Below are 23,046 nucleotides of genomic sequence, written 5' to 3'. Positions count from 1 at the left end.
CGCAGATGGTGCTCTAGGCTAGTTTTTATAGCAGACGGCGCTCTAGGCTAGTTTAATAACAGATGGCGCTCTAAGCTAGTTTTTATCGCAGATGGCGCTCTAGGCTAGTTTTTATAGCAGATGGCGCTCTAGGCTAGTTTTAATCGCAGATGGCGCTCTAGGCTAGTTTTTATAGCAGACGGCGCTCTAGGCTAGTTTAATAACAGATGGCGCTCTAGGCTAGTTTTAATCGCAGATGGCGCTCTAGGCTAGTTTTTATAGCAGATGGCGGTCTAGGCTAGTTTTTATAGCAGATGGAGCTCTAGTCTAGTTTTTTATAGCAGATGGCGCTCTAGGCTAGTTTTTATAGCAGATGGCGGTCTAGGCTAGTTTTTATAGCAGATGGAGCTGTAGTCTAGTTTTTATAGCAGATGGCGCTCTAGGCTAGTTTTTATAGCAGATGGCGCTCTAGGCTAGTTTTTATAGCAGATGGAGCTCTAGTCTAGTTTTTATAGCAGATGGCGCTCTAGGCTAGTTTTTATAGCAGATGGAGCTCTAGTCTAGTTTTTAAACAGCAGTTTGTGTTGCAGGATTGAGGAGGAGGCGGCGCAGAAGAATCTGGCCCAGAAGAAGATCCGCGAGCTGGAGTCTCAGCTCAGTGAACTGCAGGAGGATCTGGAGCTGGAGAGAGCGGCTCGAACCAAAGCCGAGAAACACCGCAGAGACCTGGGGGAGGAGCTGGAGGCGCTGAAGACTGAGCTGGAGGACACACTCGACTCTACAGCCGCACAGCAGGAGCTCAGGTATACACACACACACACACTCAACTCCACAGCTCTCTACGTGTAACTAAATAGAGCTACTATAATAATAATAATATTTTACAGAGTTAAAGTTTGTTGTTGTCTGGATGTGTGTATTGCTGCAGGACGAAGCGCGAGACTGAAGTGGCGCAGCTGAAGAAGGCTCTGGAGGAAGATGCTAAAGTTCACGAGCAGGTGATGGCGGAGATCAGACAGAAGCACAGCCAGGCCTTCGATGAGCTCAACGAGCAGCTGGAGCAGGTCAAACGGGTAAGACATACACACACACACACACAAATAATCACACAGACAAACACACAAATAAATGCACAAATAAACCCACAAACACACAAATAAACACACACAAATGAACACATAAATAGACAAACACATATAAATAAACACAATCACACAATAATAAACACACAATCACACACAAATAAACACACAAACACACTCTCATAAACACACAATCACATGCAAATAGACAAACACACACTAATAAACGCACAAATGCACACTAATAAACATACAGTCACACACAAATATACAAACACACAATCACACACAAATAAACACAATCACACACAAATGAACACACAATCACACAAAACTAAACACACAAATAGACACACAAACCCACAATTACACACAAATATACAAACACAATCACACAAATAAACACACAAACACAAACTAATAAGCACGCAATCACACACAAATATACAACACACACTAATAAACACACAATCACACACAAATAAACACACAATCACACACAAATAAACACACAAACACACTCTAACAAACACACAATCACACACAAATAGACAATCACACGCACACACACACACACAATTAGACAATCACACACAACTAAACACACAAACAGATACGCAAACATGCACAAATAGACAATCACACGCACACACACACACACACACACAATTAGACAATCATACACAACTAAACACACAAATAAACACACACACACACACAAATAGACAATCATACACAACTAAGCACACAAATAGACACACAAATAGACAATCACACACAACTAAACACAAATAAACACGCACACACACAAATATACAAACGCACACTAATAAACACACAATCACACACAAATAAACACACATACATGCACAAATATACAAACACACACAAATAGACAATCACACACAACTAAACACACAAATAAACACACACACAAACACAAATATACAAACACACACTAATAAACACACAATCACACAAAAATAAACTCACATACACAACTAAACACACAAATAGACACATAAACGCGCAAAAAGACATTTACACACAACTAAACACACAAATAGACACATAAACGCGCAAAAAGACATTTACACACAACTAAACAAACTCAAATAAACGCACAATCACACACAAATAGACAATCACACACAAATAAACACACAAATAGATACTCAAACACACACAACTAAACACAAATAAACACACAAATAGATACTCAAACACACACAACTAAACACAAATAAACACATAAATAGATACTCAAACACACACAACTAAACACAAATAAACACATAAACACACACCCCATCATGATGATCACAATGCGTGGTGTGTTTCCCTCAGAATAAGGTGTCGGTGGAGAAGAGTAAGCAGGCTCTGGAGTCGGAGAGGAACGAGCTGCAGATCGAGCTGCAGACGCTGATGCAGGGGAAAGGAGAGTCTGAGCACCGCAGGAAGAAGGCGGAGGCGCAGCTGCAGGAGCTGCAGGTCAAACACACCGAGAGCGAACGCCAGCGCATCGAGCTCGCCGAGAGACTCACCAAGATGCAGGTGCGCACAATCACACTTCACCACACTGATGCCATAGCAACCACTTTACAGCAACCTTTAATCCTCTACAACACCATAGCAACAGCCTAGCAACACCCTAACAACTACATTGGAGTGTGCTTGAAAATACGGATACACCTGGGCAACACTCATTGTAATGCTCTAGCAACTGTCTAGGATTGACTTCGTAGTCACTTTGTAAACCTTAGCAGCTGCCTAGCAACCACATAGTAAAACCACAGCAACTCCCTGGCCTAGTAACCACATTGCAACTGCCTAGCAACACCCTAGCAAGCTACAATGTTTTGCTACTGCTAACGTCTGTGTGTTGTGTTCAGGCTGAGCTGGATAACGTCAACACTCTGCTGAGCGACGCTGAAGGAAAGTCCATCAAAGCGTCCAAGGACTGCTCCACCGTGGAGTCGCAGCTGCAGGACGTGCAGGTACAGCGGAGACATCATGGGGCATCTGCAGGTGTGTATGTGTGTGTTACTGACCCCGAGTGTGTGTGTGTGTCCACAGGAAGTGCTGCAGGAGGAGACCCGTCAGAAGCTGTCTCTAAACACTCGCCTGCGTCAGCTGGAGGACGAGCAGCACAGCCTGAGGGAGCAGCTGGAGGAGGAGGAGGAGGCCAAGAGGAACCTGGAGAAGCAGATCGGCACTATGCAGGCGCAGGTACACACAGCCTCAAAACACTATGCAATTCTGAGTGCACCTCACTCTATATGGAGAATAAAGCCCGCCCTCTAGTACAGGAGCCAATCATCGATCACTATATGGCGAATAAAGCCTGCCCTCTAGTACAGGAGCCAATCATCAATCACTATATGGAGAATAAAGCCCGCCTACTAGTACAGGAGCCAATCATTGATCACTATATGCCGAATAAAGCCCGCCTTCTAGTACAGGAGCCAATCATCAATCACTATATGGTGAATAAAGCCCGCCTTCTAGTACAAAAGCCAATCATCAATCACTATATGCCGAATAAAGCCCGCCCTCTAGTACAGGAGCCAATCATCGATCACTATATGGAGAATAAAGCCCGCCTTCTAGTACAAGAGCCAATCATCGATCACTATATGGAGAATAAAGCCCGCCTTCTAGTACAAGAGCCAATCATCGATCACTATATGGAGAATAAAGCCCGCCTTCTAGTACAAGAGCCAATCATCGATCGCTATATGGAGAATAAAGCCCGCCTTCTAGTACAAGAGCCAATCATCGATCACTATATGGAGAATAAAGCCCGCCTTCTAGAACAGGAGCCAATCATCGATCACTATATGGAGAATAAAGCCCGCCTTCTAGAACAGGAGCCAATCATCGATCACTATATGGCGAATAAAGCCCGCCTTCTAGTACAGGAGCCAATCATCGATCACTATATGGAGAATAAAGCCCGCCTTCTAGTACAGGAGCCAATCATCGATCACTATATGCAGAATGAAGCCCGCCTACTAGTACAGGAGCCAATTATCGATCACTATGTGCCAAATAAAGCCCGCCTACTAGTACAGAAGCCAATCATCGATCGCTATATGGCGAATAAAGCCCGCCTTCTAGTACAGGAGCCAATCATCCATCACTATATGGAGAATAAAGCCCTATAGGGTCTTGTCTATATCTGCTTGTGTGTATGTTAGACTGACCCAATAATGGTTATCTACACATTGTTTATTTTGTTCTAGCTGGTGGACATGAAGAAGAAGATGGAGCAGGAGTCTGGCTCTCTGGAGTGTGCGGAGGAGAGCAGGAAGCGAGTGCAGCGGGATCTGGAGGCCGTGTCTCAGCGTCTGGACGAGAGAAACGCCGCCTTCGACAAGCTGGACAAAACCAAGACCCGCCTGCAGCAGGAGCTGGACGACATGCTGGTGGACCAGGACCATCTGCGGCAGATCGTCTCCAACCTGGAGAAGAAGCAGAAGAAGTTTGACCAGGTCAGAACAAGCACTCGCTAAACACCTGGTTCATATTACAATCTCACTTCAGGTTTATTATATTAAAGATATTCAGAAAGTACAAACAGCAGAGACTAACACACAAACCCCACAAGCTGACCAGTCAATAAAATGTACTAATGCAGCGGTGTCCAAACTCAGTCCTGGAGGGCCGGTGTCCTGCTGAGTTTAGCTCCAACTAGCTCCAACACACCTGCCAGGAAGTTTCTAGTATATCTAGTGAGCTTGATTAGCTGATTCAGGTGTGTTTGATTAGGGTTAGAGCTAAACTCTCCAGGACACCGGCCCTCCAGGACTGAGTTTGGACACCCATGTACTAAAGTATCTGTTAACAAAAAAAACATTGCAAGAACTCCTTCAAATACACATTTCAGTTCAGTTTTAGTGGTCTGGGCAGCTCGGCGTCTTGAGGAAGACACAAAACCAGACTTATGATGCACAGGTATAGCTTTGAAAATAGCCTAAAACACATTTTATTCATCAAAATGATTTTTTTAATGCCAAAAATCATTAGAACATTAAATTAAGATTGTGTGTGTGAATTATATTTTTGTAAATTTTTACTGTAAATATCTCAAAACTCACTTTTATATGAGTAATGTCCACTTTAAAACTGATTTTCTCAATATCTATTTTTTATTTTGCACCCTCAGATTCATGATTATGTAATTATATTTCAGCCAAATATTGTCCAGTCATAACAAGCAAAATACACAAATGGAAAGATTTTTTGTTTAACTTTTAACTGATGCATAAATAAAGACACCTGTGACTGGATTTGTGGTCAAAGGTCACATTTAAGAAAAACAGCACAACAAAAATGAATATACAGTTTCTGTGCTTTTTTTTATATATTGATATTTTTTTAGTCCTTTTATGTTTAGTTATTGCATTTTCATGAATATATAAATTGTTCTTCTTGTGCGAGCTTTTTACAATAATTAAATAGATTTATTTTATTTATATATGTTTGTTTTACACGTTTTTAAAAATGCTAAAAGTATTTTAACATGTAGTACGAGTATTTTTCAAACATAAATGTATTATTTTTTATTTTCTATTATTGTTTATTTTAGTTTTCTTACTAAAACGTGACAGTTTTTTTATATATATTATGTTTAATCATACCGGTACTAAGTTGTTGTGTTTTTGTTGTTTTTATTCATTTAAAAATCTAATTTATGGTAAATGAAACTATTTATCAGGTATGGTGAGTTTTTAAAACAATTACAATCATTTCAAAATAAGTTTCTTATATTGATGTGTATTTAAAATCTGTATCTTTCTCTAGTATTATCAAACGTTTTATTATTATTATTATTGTTATTATTATTATTATTATTATTTTGCACATTCGCTTTTGATCAAAAGTTTTTTACAGTTATTAAATATAAAATAATTATTAAATGCCTATTAACATTTTAAATATCTGCTTTCTAATTGTATGTAGGTTCAAATTAAACTATTACTCCAGTCATTTTTGCTTTAATTACTGTTAACATTAATAATAATAAAATTAATAATAATATTGATGATTAATATTAGAGGATTTCTGAATGATCATGTGACTCTGAAGACTGGAGTAATGAAGCTGAAAATTCATCTTTAAATGACTGGAATAAATGATTGAATTAAATGATGATCTGCTTTTGAACAGTTATTTTGTAGTGGATTAACATTTCACAATTTTACAACGTGTTCTGTATTTATAATTAAATAAACGCAGCCTTGGTGGGCAGGAGAAGCTTAATTTTAAAACTTTTACAAATCATACTGAACCCAAACTCGGTACTGGTAGTGATTTCAGAGTGTTTTGTGTGTGTTTGTCCTCAGATGCTGGCCGAGGAGAAGTCGATCTCTGCCAGATACGCTGAAGAGCGTGACCGTGCCGAGGCCGAGGCTCGCGAGAAGGAAACACGCATGCTAGCGTTAGCTCGTGAGCTGGAGACGCTCACCGATATGAAGGAGGAACTCGACCGCACCAACAAACTGCTGCGCGCCGAGATGGAGGATCTGGTGTCATCTAAAGACGACGTGGGCAAGAGCGTAAGTCTAAAATACATTTAAATATTTACCAAATGATGTTTCATAGATTCAGGAAATGTTCACAGTATGTCTGATAATATTTTTTCTTCTGGAGAAAGTCTGACTTGTTTTATTTCGGCTAAAATAAAAGCAGTTTTTCATTTTTTAAACACTATTTTAAGGTCAATATTATTAGCCCCCTTAAGAAATATTTGTTCTTACACTCTTATACAATAACGTGACTAATATAAGTCAATAATTTCGACATAAACCGTGTGTGTTTGGCAGGTGCACGATCTGGAGAAGTCGAAGCGTGCGATGGAGCAGCAGCTGGAGGAGATGAAGACTCAGCTGGAGGAGCTGGAGGACGAGCTGCAGGCCACTGAAGACGCTAAGCTTCGTCTGGAGGTCAACATGCAGGCCATGAAGGCGCAGTACGAGAGAGACCTGCAGGGCCGCGACGAGCTGGGCGAGGAGAAGAAGAGGCAGCTGCTCAAACAGGTACTGATACTGTGTACATCAGGGGTTATTCACTATTATATTCCATTATTAAAGTCTGCATGAACTCGGTGCGACCGGTTTGTTTTGGGTTTTTTTTTTCGTATTGGTTCACTGAGAATATTAAATGAGAAAGCAGTGGGCGGGGCTTGTTTTTTTTCTACTGAGAGCTGATTGGCTGTAGTAAAGTAGGCGTGTCATTCAGAAAGATGGGGAAAGGGTTTGAGGAGAGTTATTACCACCTAGCAGACTCCTCCTGCTCACCATTTCTGTTTGTTGACTGACTGCTGGAGGGGTGTGGTTAAATGTGTTAGCCACGCCTACTATCCCAGACAGGCCTAATCTGAGAATTTAACCGAAAACAAACAGGAAGTGCATTTTCAGACTTTAATGAAAGATTACATGAACAAACAATTGTGTTTTCTTAATGACCCGCACGGATGAATTGTTCCCCACAAAACTAGCAATGTTTCCCACTGATGGGTTGTAGCTAGAAGGGCGTCCCCTGCGTAAAAACTTGCTGGATAAGTTGGCGGTTCATTCCGCTGTGGCGACCCCGGATTAATAAAGGGACTAGGCCGACAAGAAAATGAATGAATGAATGAAAACTAGCAATGTAAGCTACAAAATCAGTAGGGTTAGTTTTGATTTCATGTGTACTTCAACACTGCTGTTTAAGCAGACATTAATCTGTGCATTGATTTCTTGCTTAATCAGGTTTTTATAAATGGCAGATTGTTTATAGTATTACACGATTCAACAAGAATCACATTTGAAAATGTTTTGTTCTTATTTCATGCACTTGACATTTCTATCCTGAGCCATTTTTCAGCTTTACATATCAGATATTTTGACAAAAAATTTTTTTTTACAGGATAAAGTCATGACATTTACGTTTAGTCATTTAGCAGACGCTTTTATCCATAAAATATTCATAAGGCATGGGCTATTTAATTTTCTATGTATATTATTGAGGATTAAGGATGTAAACAGCCAGCTGATTAAATAATGATCATAATTTTAAAAACCTTTCAATTATGTTTATATTAATCAGGTTTTCCCAGAAATGTTTTATTATTACGTTTAAATACAATGAATCGATATTTAATCAAAATATTAAAATGGATACAGTTGAAGTCAGAATTATTTGCCCCCCTTTGAATTTGTTTTCTTTTGTAAATATTTCCCAAATGATGTTTAACAGATTCAGGAAATGTTCACAGTATGTCTGATAATATTTTTTCTTCTGGAGAAAGAAGAAATTATTTTAGATAATTATTTTTATTTAGAAATTATTTCTTATTTGTTATTTATTTCGGCTAGAATAAAAGCAGTTTTTAATTTTTAAACACCATTTTAAGGTCAATATTATTAGCCCCTTTAAGCTTTATATTTTGTCGATAGACTACAGAACAAATCATCATTAAACAATAACTTGCCTAATTACCCTAACCTGCCTAGTTACCCTAATTAACCTAGTTAAGCCTTTAAATGTCTCTTTAAGCTGTATAGAAGTGTCTTGAAGAATATCTAGTCTAATATTGTTTACTGTCATCATGACAAAGAGCAAATAAATCAGTTATTAGAGATGAGTTATTAAAACTATTATGTTCATAAATGTGCTGTTAAAATAATTCAGGGGGGCTAATAATTCTGACTCCAACTGTATGTGTGTATGTTTGTGTGCAATTAGAAGATAAACAATTATCTAATTAAATAATTATCATATTTTTTTTAAATATTTCCTTTTATATCAGTTATTTGTATGACATAATAATCATGTTTTCCAAGATTTTTGGCAGGGAAAATATTTGCTCAATCAATTAAATAAGTAATCAAAACCAAACACTTTGAACTTACCTGCGTTAGGAATGTTGTTTGTACATTAAAACCCTTTTAAAACTTGTATCAAATGTTGTGAGTTAAAAATATATTTAAATAAATAAATATATAAAACAAAACCTTTTTCAGACTTTTTTCCAAAAAATAAAAAGAAATAAATAAATAATAGAAAGAAAGAAAGAAAGAAAGAAAGAGAGAAAGAAAGAGAGAAAGAAAGAGAGAAAAAATAAAACAAAAGCAACAACCAGGAACCAGAACTAAATAATCAGAAACCTTTAACATAAATAGCATGGACATCTTTGTTGTTGTGCTGCATTATTTTAAATGAAGTTTTGAAACAGTGATGTTCCTTCATATTGTTTATAAACTAACTAATACTAACTAATACTAACTAAACAAATGTTTTATTACATTTAATAATTTCATTACTATTACTTTATTATTAACTTTATAATTTATTGTTAGATATAAAACGTTGGGGAGTCTACATTTAAGCTGTATAGAAATGTCTTGAAGAATATCTAGTCTAATATTGTTTACTGTCATCATGGCAAAGAGAAAATAAATCTGTTATTAGAGTTATTAAAGCTATTGCTACTAGAAAAGTGTAGAAAGAATAATTCAGGGGGCTAATAATTCTGACTCCAAGTGTGTGTGTGTGTATGTGGGTGTGTGTGGGTGTATGTGCAATTAGAAGATTAGCTGATTAAATAATTATCATATTTTTTTTAAACATTTCATTTTATATCAGTTATTTGTATGATATAATAATCATGTTTTCCAAGATTTTTGGCAGGAAATTTTGTATTTATTTATTGCATATACAGCAATGTGTTGATTAATCGATTAAATAAGTAATCAAAACAAACACTTTGAACTTACCTGCGTTAGAAATGTTGTTTGTACATTAAAACCCTTTTAAAACTTGTATCAAATGTTGTGAGTTAAAAATATATATTTAAACAAATAAATAAATATATAAAACAAAAGATTCAGATTTTTTTTTTCAAAAAAAAAAGAAAGAAAGAAAGAAAGAAAGAAAGAAAGAAAGAAAGAAAGAAAGAAAGAAAGAAAGAAAGAAAGAAAGAAAGAAAGAAAGAAAGAAAGAAAGAAAGAAAGAAAGAAAGAAAGAACAAATAAAACAAAAGCAAAAATTAGGAACCAGAACTAAACAATGAGAAACCTCTAACATAAATAGCATGGACATCTTTGTTGTTGTGCTGCATTGTTTTGAAACAGTGATGTTCCTTCATATTGTTTATAAACTAACTAATACATATCATTTTTAAATGTTTAATTATTTCATTACTATTACTTTATTATTCACTCATACTTTATTGTTAGAAATAAAACGGTGGGGAGTCTACATTTTCTTTCTTACATTAGAAACTTTTGATTGATCATACTGAAGTAAACTGTTTTGTTTTCTGATTGATTGTTATTTAGATGTCGGGGGGGTTTTCTCACAGATCTGTAAACAGTGCTGATGGAGTTTGGTGTGTGTTGTTCAGGTGCGCGAGATGGAGATGGAACTGGAGGACGAGCGCAAACAGCGCACTCTGGCGATGGCAGCCCGCAAGAAGATGGAGCTGGACCTGAAGGAGCTGGAGGCGGCCATCGACCAGGCCAACAAGAACCGAGACGAGGCTCTTAAACAGCTCAAGAAAGTGCAGGTAAAACACACACACACACACACACACACACAAGCTTTAAACATTTATACCACAGTTCTGATTAATGCTTGATTCCTATTGGCTGATGGTCACTCAAAGGCAGGGGTGTCCAAACTCGGTGCTGGAGGTCCGGTGTCCTGCAGGGTTTAGCTCCAACTTGCCTCACCACACCTGCAAGGATGTTTCTAGAAAGCCTTGTGAGACTTTGATTAGCTTGTTCAGGTGTGTCTGATTAGGGTTGGATCTCAAATCTGCAGGACACCGGCCCTCCAGGAACAAGTTTGGTGATCCCTGCTCTAACGTGTTTGGTTATTGTCAGATAAAGGCACAGCTAAAGTAGTTCCGGCAGGTTTCACAGCTCCATATCACTCCGCTGGATGATTAGAGTTATTTCCCAGATACAACAGTCAGAAAACACAAGAGGAGGAGGAGATGTGTGAGAAACGAGTGCTACACACAGGACAAGTTTAAGGACAAAAACCTGACAAATAAACTCGCAAACCAGTGTGAGAACTATAATATAAGCAGAATAATGCCATAATAACCCATGCTGGTGAATTATTAGATAATATTAATGCACATTTGGGTGAATCATGCTAACAACATGCTAATTCATGCTAGAATTATGCTAGTAACATGCTAATTCATGCTACAATAATGTTAGTAGCATGCTAATTCATGCTAGAATCATGCTAGTAACATGCTAATTCATGTTAGTAGCATGCTAACTCATGCTAGAATCATGCTAACAACATGCTAATTCATGCTAAAATCATGCTAACAACATGCTAAAATCATGCTAATAACATGCTAATTCATGCTAGAATCATGCTAACAACATGCTAATTCATGCTAAAATCATGCTAATAACATGCTAACTCATGCTAGTAACATGCTAATTCAAGCTAGAATCATACTAACATGCTATTTACACTTTAAAACCACTTCAAACTTTCAGATTCGGCTTTTCAAGCCACCATAGAGTTTGCTCTCAAACTTTAATATCTAGTTAGATAATATTAATGCACATTTGGGTGTATTGGCCACTTCATGTCATGGCCACATCATCACCCGTTGTCTATTATTCATCATTTCATGCATAATATTGGCTGCTTTTTTAATAGTTTGTTGGCAAGTCAAGAAAATAATCCCTATTTTCAATTATTTCAGTACATTACATAACTCAGCGTAAATATCAATGAACTATATACAGAAATAAAGGAATAACTACATGAAAATTGAGTATTTATTATCATCATCAGCCTTTGTAACTCTGCATTTCGATAACATCAGTATGAGAAATGATTTGATGTAATTGGATGAAGTTATTCTGTGTGTGGGTGGGCAGTGAGGGGCTGATTATTGTTTATTTCTCTCTCTTATTGTTAATTGTATTGGTGAATTCAGTACTATGGAATTATAGCATACAGCTGGTCTTAAATGTCATTGTTTGTGGTATTAAAAAGGTCTGCAGATACGCTGTCAGTGCATTTCTCAGCTTTAGAAACTGATAGTCAGTGTAATGTGTGTGTGTGTGTTGTAACGCTCCGCTCTGTGTTGTGTGTTCAGGCTCAGATGAAGGATCTGCTGCGGGAGCTGGAGGACACACGTCTGTCCCGAGAGGAGATCCTGGCCCAGAGCAAAGAGAACGAGAAGAAGGTCAAGAGCATGGAGGCCGAGATGATCCAAATGCAGGAGGTACTGTGTGTGTGTGGCAGTGTGATTGAGTGCGTGAGTGTCTGTGTGTTTGAGGTTATCTCTGTGCTTAAGTGTGTTTCAGAGTGTGTGTGCGCATGAGAGTGAGTGACTGAGTGTGTTGCTGTGTTTGTAAGTGTGTTTTGGTGTGTGTGTGTATGATTGTGTGTTACTGGGAGTATGTGTGTTCATGTGTGGATATGAGCATGCCGTGAGTGTTTGTGTGTGTTTATACATGTTTGAGTGTGTCTGTGTGTGCCAGAGATCTGCGCGGGACTAAATTTTGAATCCTGCCCGCACCCGGCAGGTTTTAGCCGAACCCGACCACTCCCTCTTACATTCAGAATTTGTTGTCCCGCTGCCCGACTCGCCTCGTTTTCTACCCGCCGCGCCTGATCCTGCTAAAGAGGGGACAAAACAGAAAACCACCCAGCTATACAGAGTCCAGACAGCCTATAGCAAGCTGTCTGTATAAACACACACACAGACAAAGCTCTCTCTCTCTCTCATTCGCGCACACACACTAACACACACACACACAAACACAAAGCACACACACAGGCAAAGCTCTCTCTCTCTCTCTCTCTCTCTCTCTCTCTCTCTCTCTCATATTCATTTGCGCGTGCACGCACACACACACACACATACACAGCAACAAAAAAGCTAAACACAGCATCGCGCTATTTCATTTACACACATACTTGCGCGTGGTCGCTCGGGAGTCGAGAACGATATTGCTAGATGGCCCGCTCCCGTCCCAAATTAAACCCATTACCGACCGCTCCTGCGCTTTACTCTGAAATTTATTCCCGCGCTGCAGAAATCTGGTCGGGTCCCGCGGGATAGCCGCGTGAATGCAGACCTCTAGTGTGTGCTTTATGTGTCAGCTGATCTTTGATGTGTGTGTGTGTGTGTACAGGAGCTGGCGGCTGCAGAGCGAGCTAAGAGACAGGCGCAGCAGGAGAGAGACGAGCTGCAGGACGAGATCAACAACCAGGCGGCCAAAGGGTGAGGATTAACAAAAACACACACGGGATCTTGTGGAGATGGTCATCATGTACAGCAGTAGAGTGTGATGCTGGTAGTGTGTAGGCTGTTGTTGTGATTCCTGTGGAGTGTAGCAGTGAGGGTCTCCTGTGTGTGTTTCAGTGCTCTGGGCTCAGAGGAGAGGAGGCGTCTGGAGGCGCGCATCGCTCAGCTGGAGGAGGAGCTGGAGGAGGAGCAGAACAACACTGAGCTGGTCAACGACCGCCTCAAGAGAGCTCTGCTGCAGGTCAGACACACTCACAACAGCAAAACTATCTACATTAAACAACGACACCATCACCAAAAAGAACACCAGCTCACTATAAACAACCCATCATCAAGACCATAAACAAAAACACCACGATGAATAACAATACCATCAAAATAAACAACATCAACATCATCACCAAAACATCAATATTAACACAATCACCATCACTAACCCCCTGGCCGTAAAGCAACATTACCATCAGTAACACCATAAAAATCTTCACTAACACTGTCACCTTCCACATCACCAATACCCTCATTATTAACCATATCCTCACCATCAATACACCATAAACAAGACCATTCCTAACAATCACCATTAACAACGCTGTCACCATGAACAACAGCATTACACCCTCACCATAAACATCACCACCAACATCCTCATCAATGACACCGTTATTATCTGCACCATTAGCAAAACATCACCAACAACACCCTTAATAACACCATCACCAACACCCTCACTATACACACTATCACCATCAATAATACCAGCATCATCACTGTAAACAACACTGTCATTATCAACACCATCACCAAGATATCACCATCAATAACACCAACAACATTACCATAAACAACACCATCATCAACACCATCACCAACATATCACCATCAATAACACCAACACCATCATTATTAACACCATCACCAACATATCACCATCAATAACACCAACACCATCATTATTAACACCATCACCAACATATCACCATCAATAATACCAGCATCATCACTGTAAACAACACTGTCATTATCAACACCATCACCAAGATATCACCATCAATAACACCAACACCATTACCATAAACAACACCATCATCAACACCATCACCAACATATCACCATCAATAACACCAGCACCATCACCATAAACAACACCATCATCAACACCATCACCAACATATCATTATCAATAACACCAGCACCATCACCATAAACAACACCATCATCAACACCATCACCAACATATCACCATAAACAACACCATCATTATCAACACCATCACCAACATATCACCATCAATAACACCAGCATCAACACCATAAACAACACCATCATTATCAACACTATCACCATCAGTAACACCAGCATCAACACCATAAACAACACCATCATTATCAACACCATCACCAACATATCACCATCAATAACACCAACACCATCATTATTAACACCATCACCAACATATCACCATCAATAACACCAGCATCAACACCATAAACAACACCGTCATTATCAACACCATCACCAAGATATCACCATCAATAACACCAACACCATCATTAACACCATCACCAACATATCGCCATCAATAACACCAGCATCATCACCATAAACAACACCATCATTATTAACACCATCACCAACATATCACCTTCAATAACACCAGCATCAACACCATAAACAACACCGTCATTATCAACACCATCACCAAGATATCACCATCAATAACACCAACACCATCATTAACACCATCACCAACATATCGCCATCAATAACACCAGCATCATCACCATAAACAACACCATCAGCATCAATAGCACCAGCATCAGCACCATAAACAACACTGTCATTATCAACACCATCACCAACATATCACCATCAATAACACCAACACCATCATTATTAACACCATCACCATCAATAACACCAGCACCATTACCATAAACAACACCATCATTATCAACACCATCACCAACATATCACCATCAATAACACCAACACCATCATTATTAACACCATCACCAACATATCACCATCAATAACACCAACACCATCATTATTAACACCATCACCAACATATCACCATCAATAACACCAGCACCATTACCATAAACAACACCATCATTATCAACACCATCACCAACATATCACCATCAATAACACCAGCACCATTACCATAAACAACACCATCATTATCAACACCATCACCAACATATCACCATCAATAACACCAACACCATCATTATTAACACCATCACCAACATATCACCATCAATAACACCAGCACCATTACCATAAACAACACCATCATCAACACCATCACCAAGATATCACCATCAATAACACCAACACCATCATTAACACCATCACCAACATATCACCATCAATAATACCAACATCATCATCAACACCATCACCAACATATCACCATCAATAACATCAGCATCATCACCATAAACAACACCATCATCAACACCATCACCAACATATCACCATCAATAACACCAACACCATCATTAACACCATCACCAACATATCGCCATCAATAACACCAGCATCAGCACCATAAACAACACCATCATTATCAATACCATCACCAACATATTACCATCAATAACACCAGCATCAACACCATAAACAACACCATCAACACCATCACCAAGATATCACCATCAATAACACCAACACCATCATTATTAACACCATCACCAACATATCACCATCAATAACACCAGCATCAGCACCATAAACAACACCGTCATTATTAACACCATCACCAACATATTACCATCAATAACACCAGCATCAGCACCATAAACAGCACCATCATTATCAACACCATCACCAACATATCACCATCAATAACACCAACACCATCATTATTAACACCATCACCAACATATCACCATCAATAACACCAGCATCAGCACCATAAACAACACCGTCATTATCAACACCATCACCAACATATCACCATCAATAACACCAACACCATCATTAACACCATCACCAACATATCACCATCAATAACACCAGCTCCATCATAATAAACTGCACCATCATTATCAACACCATCACCAAAACACCATCATTATTATCAACATCATCGCCATCCATCAGAAATAATAAAACCATCACCATAAACATGGTCCACCATAAAGCTCTTATGATCATCTCTCTTCTCCTACAGACGGACCAGATGAACGTGGAGCTGACGGCGGAGCGCAGCACCTCTCAGCGCCTGGAAGGAGCGCGCTCACAGCAGGAGCGGCAGAACAAAGAGCTCAAGCTGAAGCTCACCGAGCTGGAGGGAACCGTCAAGAGCAAATACAAGGCCACCATCGCCGCCCTGGAGGCCAAGATCGGCCAGCTGGAGGAGCAGCTCGATGTGGAGACCCGGTTAGAGCAACACACACACACTCATTCTACACATGTACACTGTAAGGGGCCATTCACAGAGAGTGCATCTTTGCATCTAAACGGTTGAAAATGGTGTTGCCATCAAATATAAACAGGGGTTGGACAATGAACCCCTAGGGCAGGAGTCACCAAACTTGTTCCTGGTGGGCCGGTGTCCTGCAGATTTTAGCTCTAGCCCTAATCAAACACACCTGAACAAGCTAATCAAGGTCTTACTAGATGTACTTAAAACAGCCAGGCAGGTGTGTTGAGGCAAGTTGGAGCTAAACCCTGCAGGGCACCGGCCCTCCAGGAACAAGATTGGTGACCCCTGGTGTAGGGTCTTCCTTTGCACCCAATACAGCATCAACTGGTTCTGGGAATGACTGATACAAGTCCTGCACAGTGGCCAGAGGGATTTTGAGCCGTTCCTCTTGCAGAATAGTGGCCAGGTCACTGCTGGAGGAGGAAAGCCTTTCCTGAATAGCTCCTTTAAAACACTCTAAAGTGGCTTTATAATGTATAGTTCTGGGTACTGTGCAGGCCATGGGAGATGTTCAGCTGCACTTTCATATTTATCAAACCAATCTGTCACCAGTCTTGCTGTGTGTATTGGTGTATTATCATCCTGATAAATTGCACCACCTTCAGGATACAATGTTTAACCCATTGGGTCACATGGTCTTCAGAATGGGTCGATTGAATTTAGCAGTGACACTCCCATCTAGCACAAATGTTGGGCCTAGGAAGACCAAACCATCACTCATCCACCCCCATGCTTCACTCTGGACATCAACAGTCTGGGTGGGACACATCTTTAGGGCTTCTCCTCACCATTACTCTCCTGGATGTGGGAAAGTATAGGTGGGAACATCAGAGAACAATACCTGTTCCACATTGTCCACCGCCCAAGAGTTTCACTGCTTTAGCATTGACACGAGTGAGCAAAGGTTTGGCTACAGCAGCCTGGCCATGTATATTGACCCTGTGGAGCTCCGGACCAACGGTTGAGTTGAACAGGAGAGTTGAGCTGCACATTTAATTCTGCAGTGAGTTGGGCAGCTGTGGTTTTGTTTTTTGTACACAGTCTGGGTTAGCACCCGGACATCCATTTCAGCTTCCTCTGGTGTCCACAGTTCCTCCTGCTGGATGTGGTTCTTCTTCTTGGTGGTTATTGGCGGACATTAGGCTGCATATCACGACTCTTGATAGATCACAAAGACTTGCTGTCTTGGTCGCAGATGTGCCACCCTGCTGAAAAATCCAGCGTAAACTAGCCTAGGATGGTTGGCTGGATTTAGTTGGTCGACCTGCCTGGTTTTAAAGGGGTTTTGGCCAAACCAGCCTGGTCTTAGCCGGTCAGGCTGGGAGATTACCAGCTATGTCCAGCTTAAACCAGGCTGTTCAAGTTGGTTTTAGATGGTCATCTCCCAGCCTGACCAGCTAAAACCAGGCTGAAAATGGCTGGGAACGAGCCTGGAAATGGTTAAAACCCCTTTAAAACCAGACTGGTAGACCAACTAAAACCGGCCAACCATCCTAGGTTGATTTAAGCTGGACTTTTCAGCAGGGCAGTCAGACCACCAACAGTTAACAATACCATTAATAATCAACTACTTCTTCTGTCCTTTATTTAATGGAGATGCAAATCAGCAACAGAAGCGTTTTACATCTAAACATGTACTGCACATGTTTACTTTTATTTTTGGACGATCAAACAAGACATGCACACAGGCTGAAGGCACATCAGTCTCCTACTGACTCATACATTAAAGGTAATAAACTCTGATTGGTGTTTGTGTTCAGGGAGAGACAGCAGGCCTCAAAACTGGTGCGTCGCACAGAGAAGAAGCTGAAGGAGGTGATTCTGCAGGTGGATGATGAGAGACGCAACACAGAGCAGTATAAAGACCAGGTGAGGCTCCCCACTGTATTACTCGATATAAACACACACACACTGCTGATGCTGGAGCAGGACTGAGACTGTGTGTGTGTGTGTGCAGTCGGACAAGCTGAACAGCCGCATGAAGCAGCTGAAGCGCCAGCTGGAGGAGGCTGAGGAGGAGGCGCAGCGGGCTAATGCTAACCGCAGGAAACTGCAGAGAGAGCTGGAGGACGCCACCGAGTCTGCGGACGCCATGAACCGAGAGGTCAACAGCCTCAAGAGCAAACTCAGGTACGGGTGTTATTACGATTAGTGCACGAACTTAAAATGTGGAGCATGATTAGAAATAAATATATAGATTTATTTATTTTTTAAATAGGGACGTTGTTTTATTTATGACTAAAAATGAAATTACGTTTTAGCCAATGCCGAACAGCAGCAGCACTTCTAATTGAGCCTAAAGGTGCTGTATGCAAGTTTTTCAAATATTTAAGGGTGCACTAACACTAGGACTTCTAGGCACCCAGGTTCTTTTGACGTAAAAGTTGGGTTTGTTTGGCTAGTGTGTGAACACTGTCTTCTGAACTCTGGAGCACACCTGCAAACCGTTCCCGAATCTGCCTGATACATGGTTTGCGCAAACTCTGGAATGGTTCACTTCTGATATGAATGCAATCATGTCAAATAAAATAAGTGAATCCATGTTGATGCAGCTTACTTTAACACTAACTAAACTTCGAAAACCCAATTTTAGGCCTTAATAAAGTCTTAAATCCACTGAAATATTGTGTTGTTGGTCTTAAATCATTTTAAACAGGTAATCATTTTCCTCTGTCCATGTAAATCTATATCTAATTGAGCCACATTCACCCAAAAACTATCAATATATCTCTCCCAATATGTACGCTCAAGCTGTGTGCCTCCATTGGAAATAAGAGCTTGCACATGGAAAAGACGTGATATGTGAACGGCCGTCATTTAAGATCTCCAGCAGTTGATCTTCTTGTACAGACCTGCTGGATTCACCTGATTTAACAAATGGATTGCAGATCCAGTCCTTGGCAGCTCGTGGGTCCCTCACTGGCTATTTTCCCCTTAGCAAAGAAACTTTCCAAAGACTTCTTGTTGTTGCTAACTTTGTTAGCTCGTGTGTTACATTTTGGTGCTCAAGTGATCGAATTTTAGTAATAATAATATTAATAATTCCTTTACAGCGCTTCTCTAGACACTTAAAGCGCTTTACACAATGGGGGGGGGAATCTCCTCATCCACCACCAGTGTGCAGCATCCACCTGGATGATGCAACGGCAGCCATATTGTGCCAGATCGCACACCATCCACCAGCTGATTGGTGGAGAGGAGACAGAGTGATGGAGGCCATGATGGACAGAGGCCGTCATGGGATTTGATAGATACAAAGGGGATTTTTAACGACCACAGAGAGTCGGGACCTCAGTTTAACGTCTCGTCTGAAAGACGGCACTCACTGAGCAGCATAGAGTCCCCTTCGCTATACTGGGGCATTAGGACCCACTCAGACCGCAGGTTGAGCGCCCCCTGCTGGCTTCATTAACACCACTTCCGGCAGCAACCTAACTTTCCCATGTGGTCTCCCATCCAGGTACTGACCAGGTGCAGCCCTGCTTAGCTTCAGTGAGCGACTTGCAGAAAGCTAGCTGCCGGCTATGTAAGCAAGAGAATACGGTCATTTATCAAAATAAACGCTCGTTCAGACTCGGATAATACTGTCAATAAAACAGAAGTAAGGATTTTTTGTGCGGCCCGATACCAATTGATCCACAGCCCAGTGGTTGAGGACCACTGCTCTAGAGGTCAGCAGCAGCATCTAGTCTTCTGTCTCAATAACGTGTGTGTTTTGTGTGTGCAGACGTGGAGATCTGCCCTTCACCATGCGCCGCATCGTCAGCCGCTCAGGAATCGAGAGCGATGAAGATCCCGAAGCCAAGAGCGAAACTCCAGAACCCAAACCAGAGTGAAAGAAGCCAACACACACACACACACACACACACACAGTCCTGGACCACGACGTCCTTTACAAACTCAGAGAATCCCTCTCCAGTCTTCATTTTGATCTTATTTTAGTGCCATAGTGTATTCTCACACACACACACACACACACACTCAGTGGTTCTCTCGACAATCACACACAACAGCTCCGCTCACACTGAGGACCAAAATTGTGTTTCATGTCATTCATTGTCTAGATTAGAGGTGCGGAGTGCTATTTTTTTGTATGAAGGCGCTCCGCCAGTGATCGTCCCGAATTCTGGATCTATTTTTCTAACTGAAGTGTCAGATTAAAACAGAAGAAGTGAAGAAAAGACGTTATTTGAAGGGGACCAAAGCAACCTTGCTTTCTACGAAACTGTATTTTATTCCTACGTTTTTATAATGGTATAAGGATGAACGTAGCGCTTGCTCTCTCTCTCTCTCTCTCTCTCTCTCTCTCTGATAAATAAAAGATTGTGATGGTAATAATTGCAGATAGCAGCTTACAGTTATGCTTTTTTGGGCTATTTAGTGAATGGAGCCAGCACAGGAAATATTAGACTGACACACCACCGTAGATATATGCAAATCCAATGGGGGGGGAATAAATCGTGCCTGTTTGCTCTGAGCAATAAAAGCGTCCTGTTTTTAAAATTTGCAGCAGATTGAAGGATTTAAGATGGAGTAAGCGATGCACGAACTCATTTTAGACATGGCACTATGCACTATCGCCTTAAATCTTCTCTTGGGATGTTCCCTGTCCGTCTTATACGTGTGTTTGTTAATGTTCAGGGCATGAAGGTGGAGGTTGATTGACGGTTTCTCTCACGCACACACTGTACGCGCCGAGCACGGACGGAAATGGCGGGAGTTCTTTTGGAATATGGAACGCGGCTTCCATGGCTACCTCTGATCACGTTTAAAATTCTGTGACATCACGTTTGACATTCCGGGATGTACGTTCACCTTATTCTCACTGCGAATGTAGTCAGTCAGAATGCTTGCTCCACTGACAAGCGAGTCTATTAATGTAATAAAACTGACTTAAATCTCGCGCCATTAAGGTTTAAAAGTGTTCTGTTTCTGATATTCACACAAAGACCTGTACAAAGGATCTGATCGGTTTGCCGTAATCTCCCTCCTGGACGCTCGTGCTCGGCTTCTGCTTCTCGCTCACACTGCTGGGAAGTGAGAGGACATTACTCTTCTTGATTATGTAAGGATAGCTTGAGCATGTCTCGTACTCATTCTCTGTCTTCCTATAATGACCTTGTGATGTTGTGTTCTGTCTCTGCAGCTCATAAATGATATCTGGAGAGATTTGTCAGCAATCTTTGGTATAATATGCAATAAAATGGCTTTTTCAAAACCGCTTTAGAAAGTGTTTGAGCTCCTGAGTTGATCCTGTTTGTGTGTATTTCGTGGTACAGATCATTGAAAATGTTAAAATTATTTATTTAATTATTATTTATTTAATTATTTAATTTTATTATAAAAATAAAAATATAAAAAAATATTATTATAATTTAATTATAGATATGAGTGTTTATGTCAGATTAATATAGTTAATTATAATATAATTAATTCATATAAATTTTCCAAAATCTTTCTGCATTTCAACATACGCTCACCGGCCACTTTATTAGGTACACCTGACAAACCACTAGTTAACGTAAATGTCTAATCAGCCAATCACATGGCAGCAACTCAATGCATTTCGGTATGTAGACATGGTCAAGACGATCTGCTGCAGATCAAACCGAGCATCAGAATGGAGAAGAAAGGGGATTCAAGTCACTTTGAACGTGGGATTGTTGTTGCTGCCAGACGGGCTACTCTGAGTATTTCAGAAACTGCTGATCTACTGGGATTTTCACGCACAACCATCTCTAGGGTTTACAGAGAATGGTCTGACAAATAGGAAATATCCAGTGAGCGGCAGTACTATGGACACAAATGCCTTGTTGATGTCAGAGGAGAATGGCCAGACTGGTTCCAGCTGAAAGGCAACAGTAACTCAAATAAGAACTCGTTACAACCGAGGTCTGCAGAAGAGCATCTCTACACATCCAACCTTGAGGCGGATAGGCTACAGCAGCAGAAAACCACATTTCCAGTACCTTGTTGAATTTCTGCCACGAAGGATTAAGGCAGTTCGGAAGGCAAAAGTGGGTGCAACCCAATACTAGTAAGGTGTACCTAATAAAGTGGCCAGTGAGTGTATATTGCATAAATGAGTACAGTCCGCTTTGAAAATGAATATGTTTAATACATTCCTCAGTGGACATAGACAATATGTTTTGGAGCATTTAAACAAAACAGCATTATTGAATAGGTATATTCATTAAAATACGTGTGGTTCCCTAACATCTCTAGGAAAAGATGATACATTCTAAAATAACAACTAAATTAAAAAA

General features: G+C 40.4%; 1 protein-coding gene and 2 long non-coding RNA genes across 12 annotated transcripts in view; 1 reads left to right on the top strand and 2 right to left on the bottom strand.

Annotated features, from left to right (window-relative positions):
* Positions 1–23,046, top strand: part of myh9b (myosin, heavy chain 9b, non-muscle) — a 798,697-nt gene that overhangs the window by 84,318 nt on the left and 691,333 nt on the right. For 4 of the 10 annotated variants that reach the window (XM_087242931.1, NM_001440945.1, XM_087242930.1 and 1 more), the window contains 16 exon segments: positions 570–782; positions 908–1,052; positions 2,409–2,615; positions 2,954–3,058; positions 3,138–3,290; positions 4,307–4,555; positions 6,410–6,622; positions 6,890–7,102; positions 10,453–10,614; positions 12,184–12,312; positions 13,229–13,317; positions 13,459–13,582; positions 16,526–16,734; positions 18,541–18,649; positions 18,738–18,910; positions 20,508–21,998. In XM_087242931.1, coding sequence (XP_087099057.1) covers positions 570–782; positions 908–1,052; positions 2,409–2,615; positions 2,954–3,058; positions 3,138–3,290; positions 4,307–4,555; positions 6,410–6,622; positions 6,890–7,102; positions 10,453–10,614; positions 12,184–12,312; positions 13,229–13,317; positions 13,459–13,582; positions 16,526–16,734; positions 18,541–18,649; positions 18,738–18,910; positions 20,508–20,616 — 2,602 coding nt within the window. In that variant the 3' untranslated portion in view covers positions 20,617–21,998. 10 annotated transcript variants of the gene reach the window in all.
* The window catches only part of LOC147845431 (uncharacterized), a 65,852-nt gene that overhangs the window by 7,157 nt on the left and 35,649 nt on the right, over positions 1–23,046 (bottom strand). The gene's annotated exons all lie outside the window — the stretch shown is intronic.
* On the bottom strand, positions 1,822–2,292 carry LOC147845433 (uncharacterized). Its single transcript, XR_015480384.1, has 2 exons — positions 2,161–2,292; positions 1,822–2,112 (listed from the first exon to the last, which is right to left on the bottom strand). It is a non-coding gene; the product is annotated as an uncharacterized LOC147845433 (long non-coding RNA).

Source organism: Danio rerio, chromosome 3 (assembly GCF_052040795.2).
Source record: "Danio rerio strain M-AB ecotype USA chromosome 3, GRCz13ab, whole genome shotgun sequence".
Taxonomy (NCBI): domain Eukaryota; kingdom Metazoa; phylum Chordata; class Actinopteri; order Cypriniformes; family Danionidae; genus Danio; species Danio rerio.
This window is presented reverse-complemented; position numbering and strand designations above follow the sequence as displayed.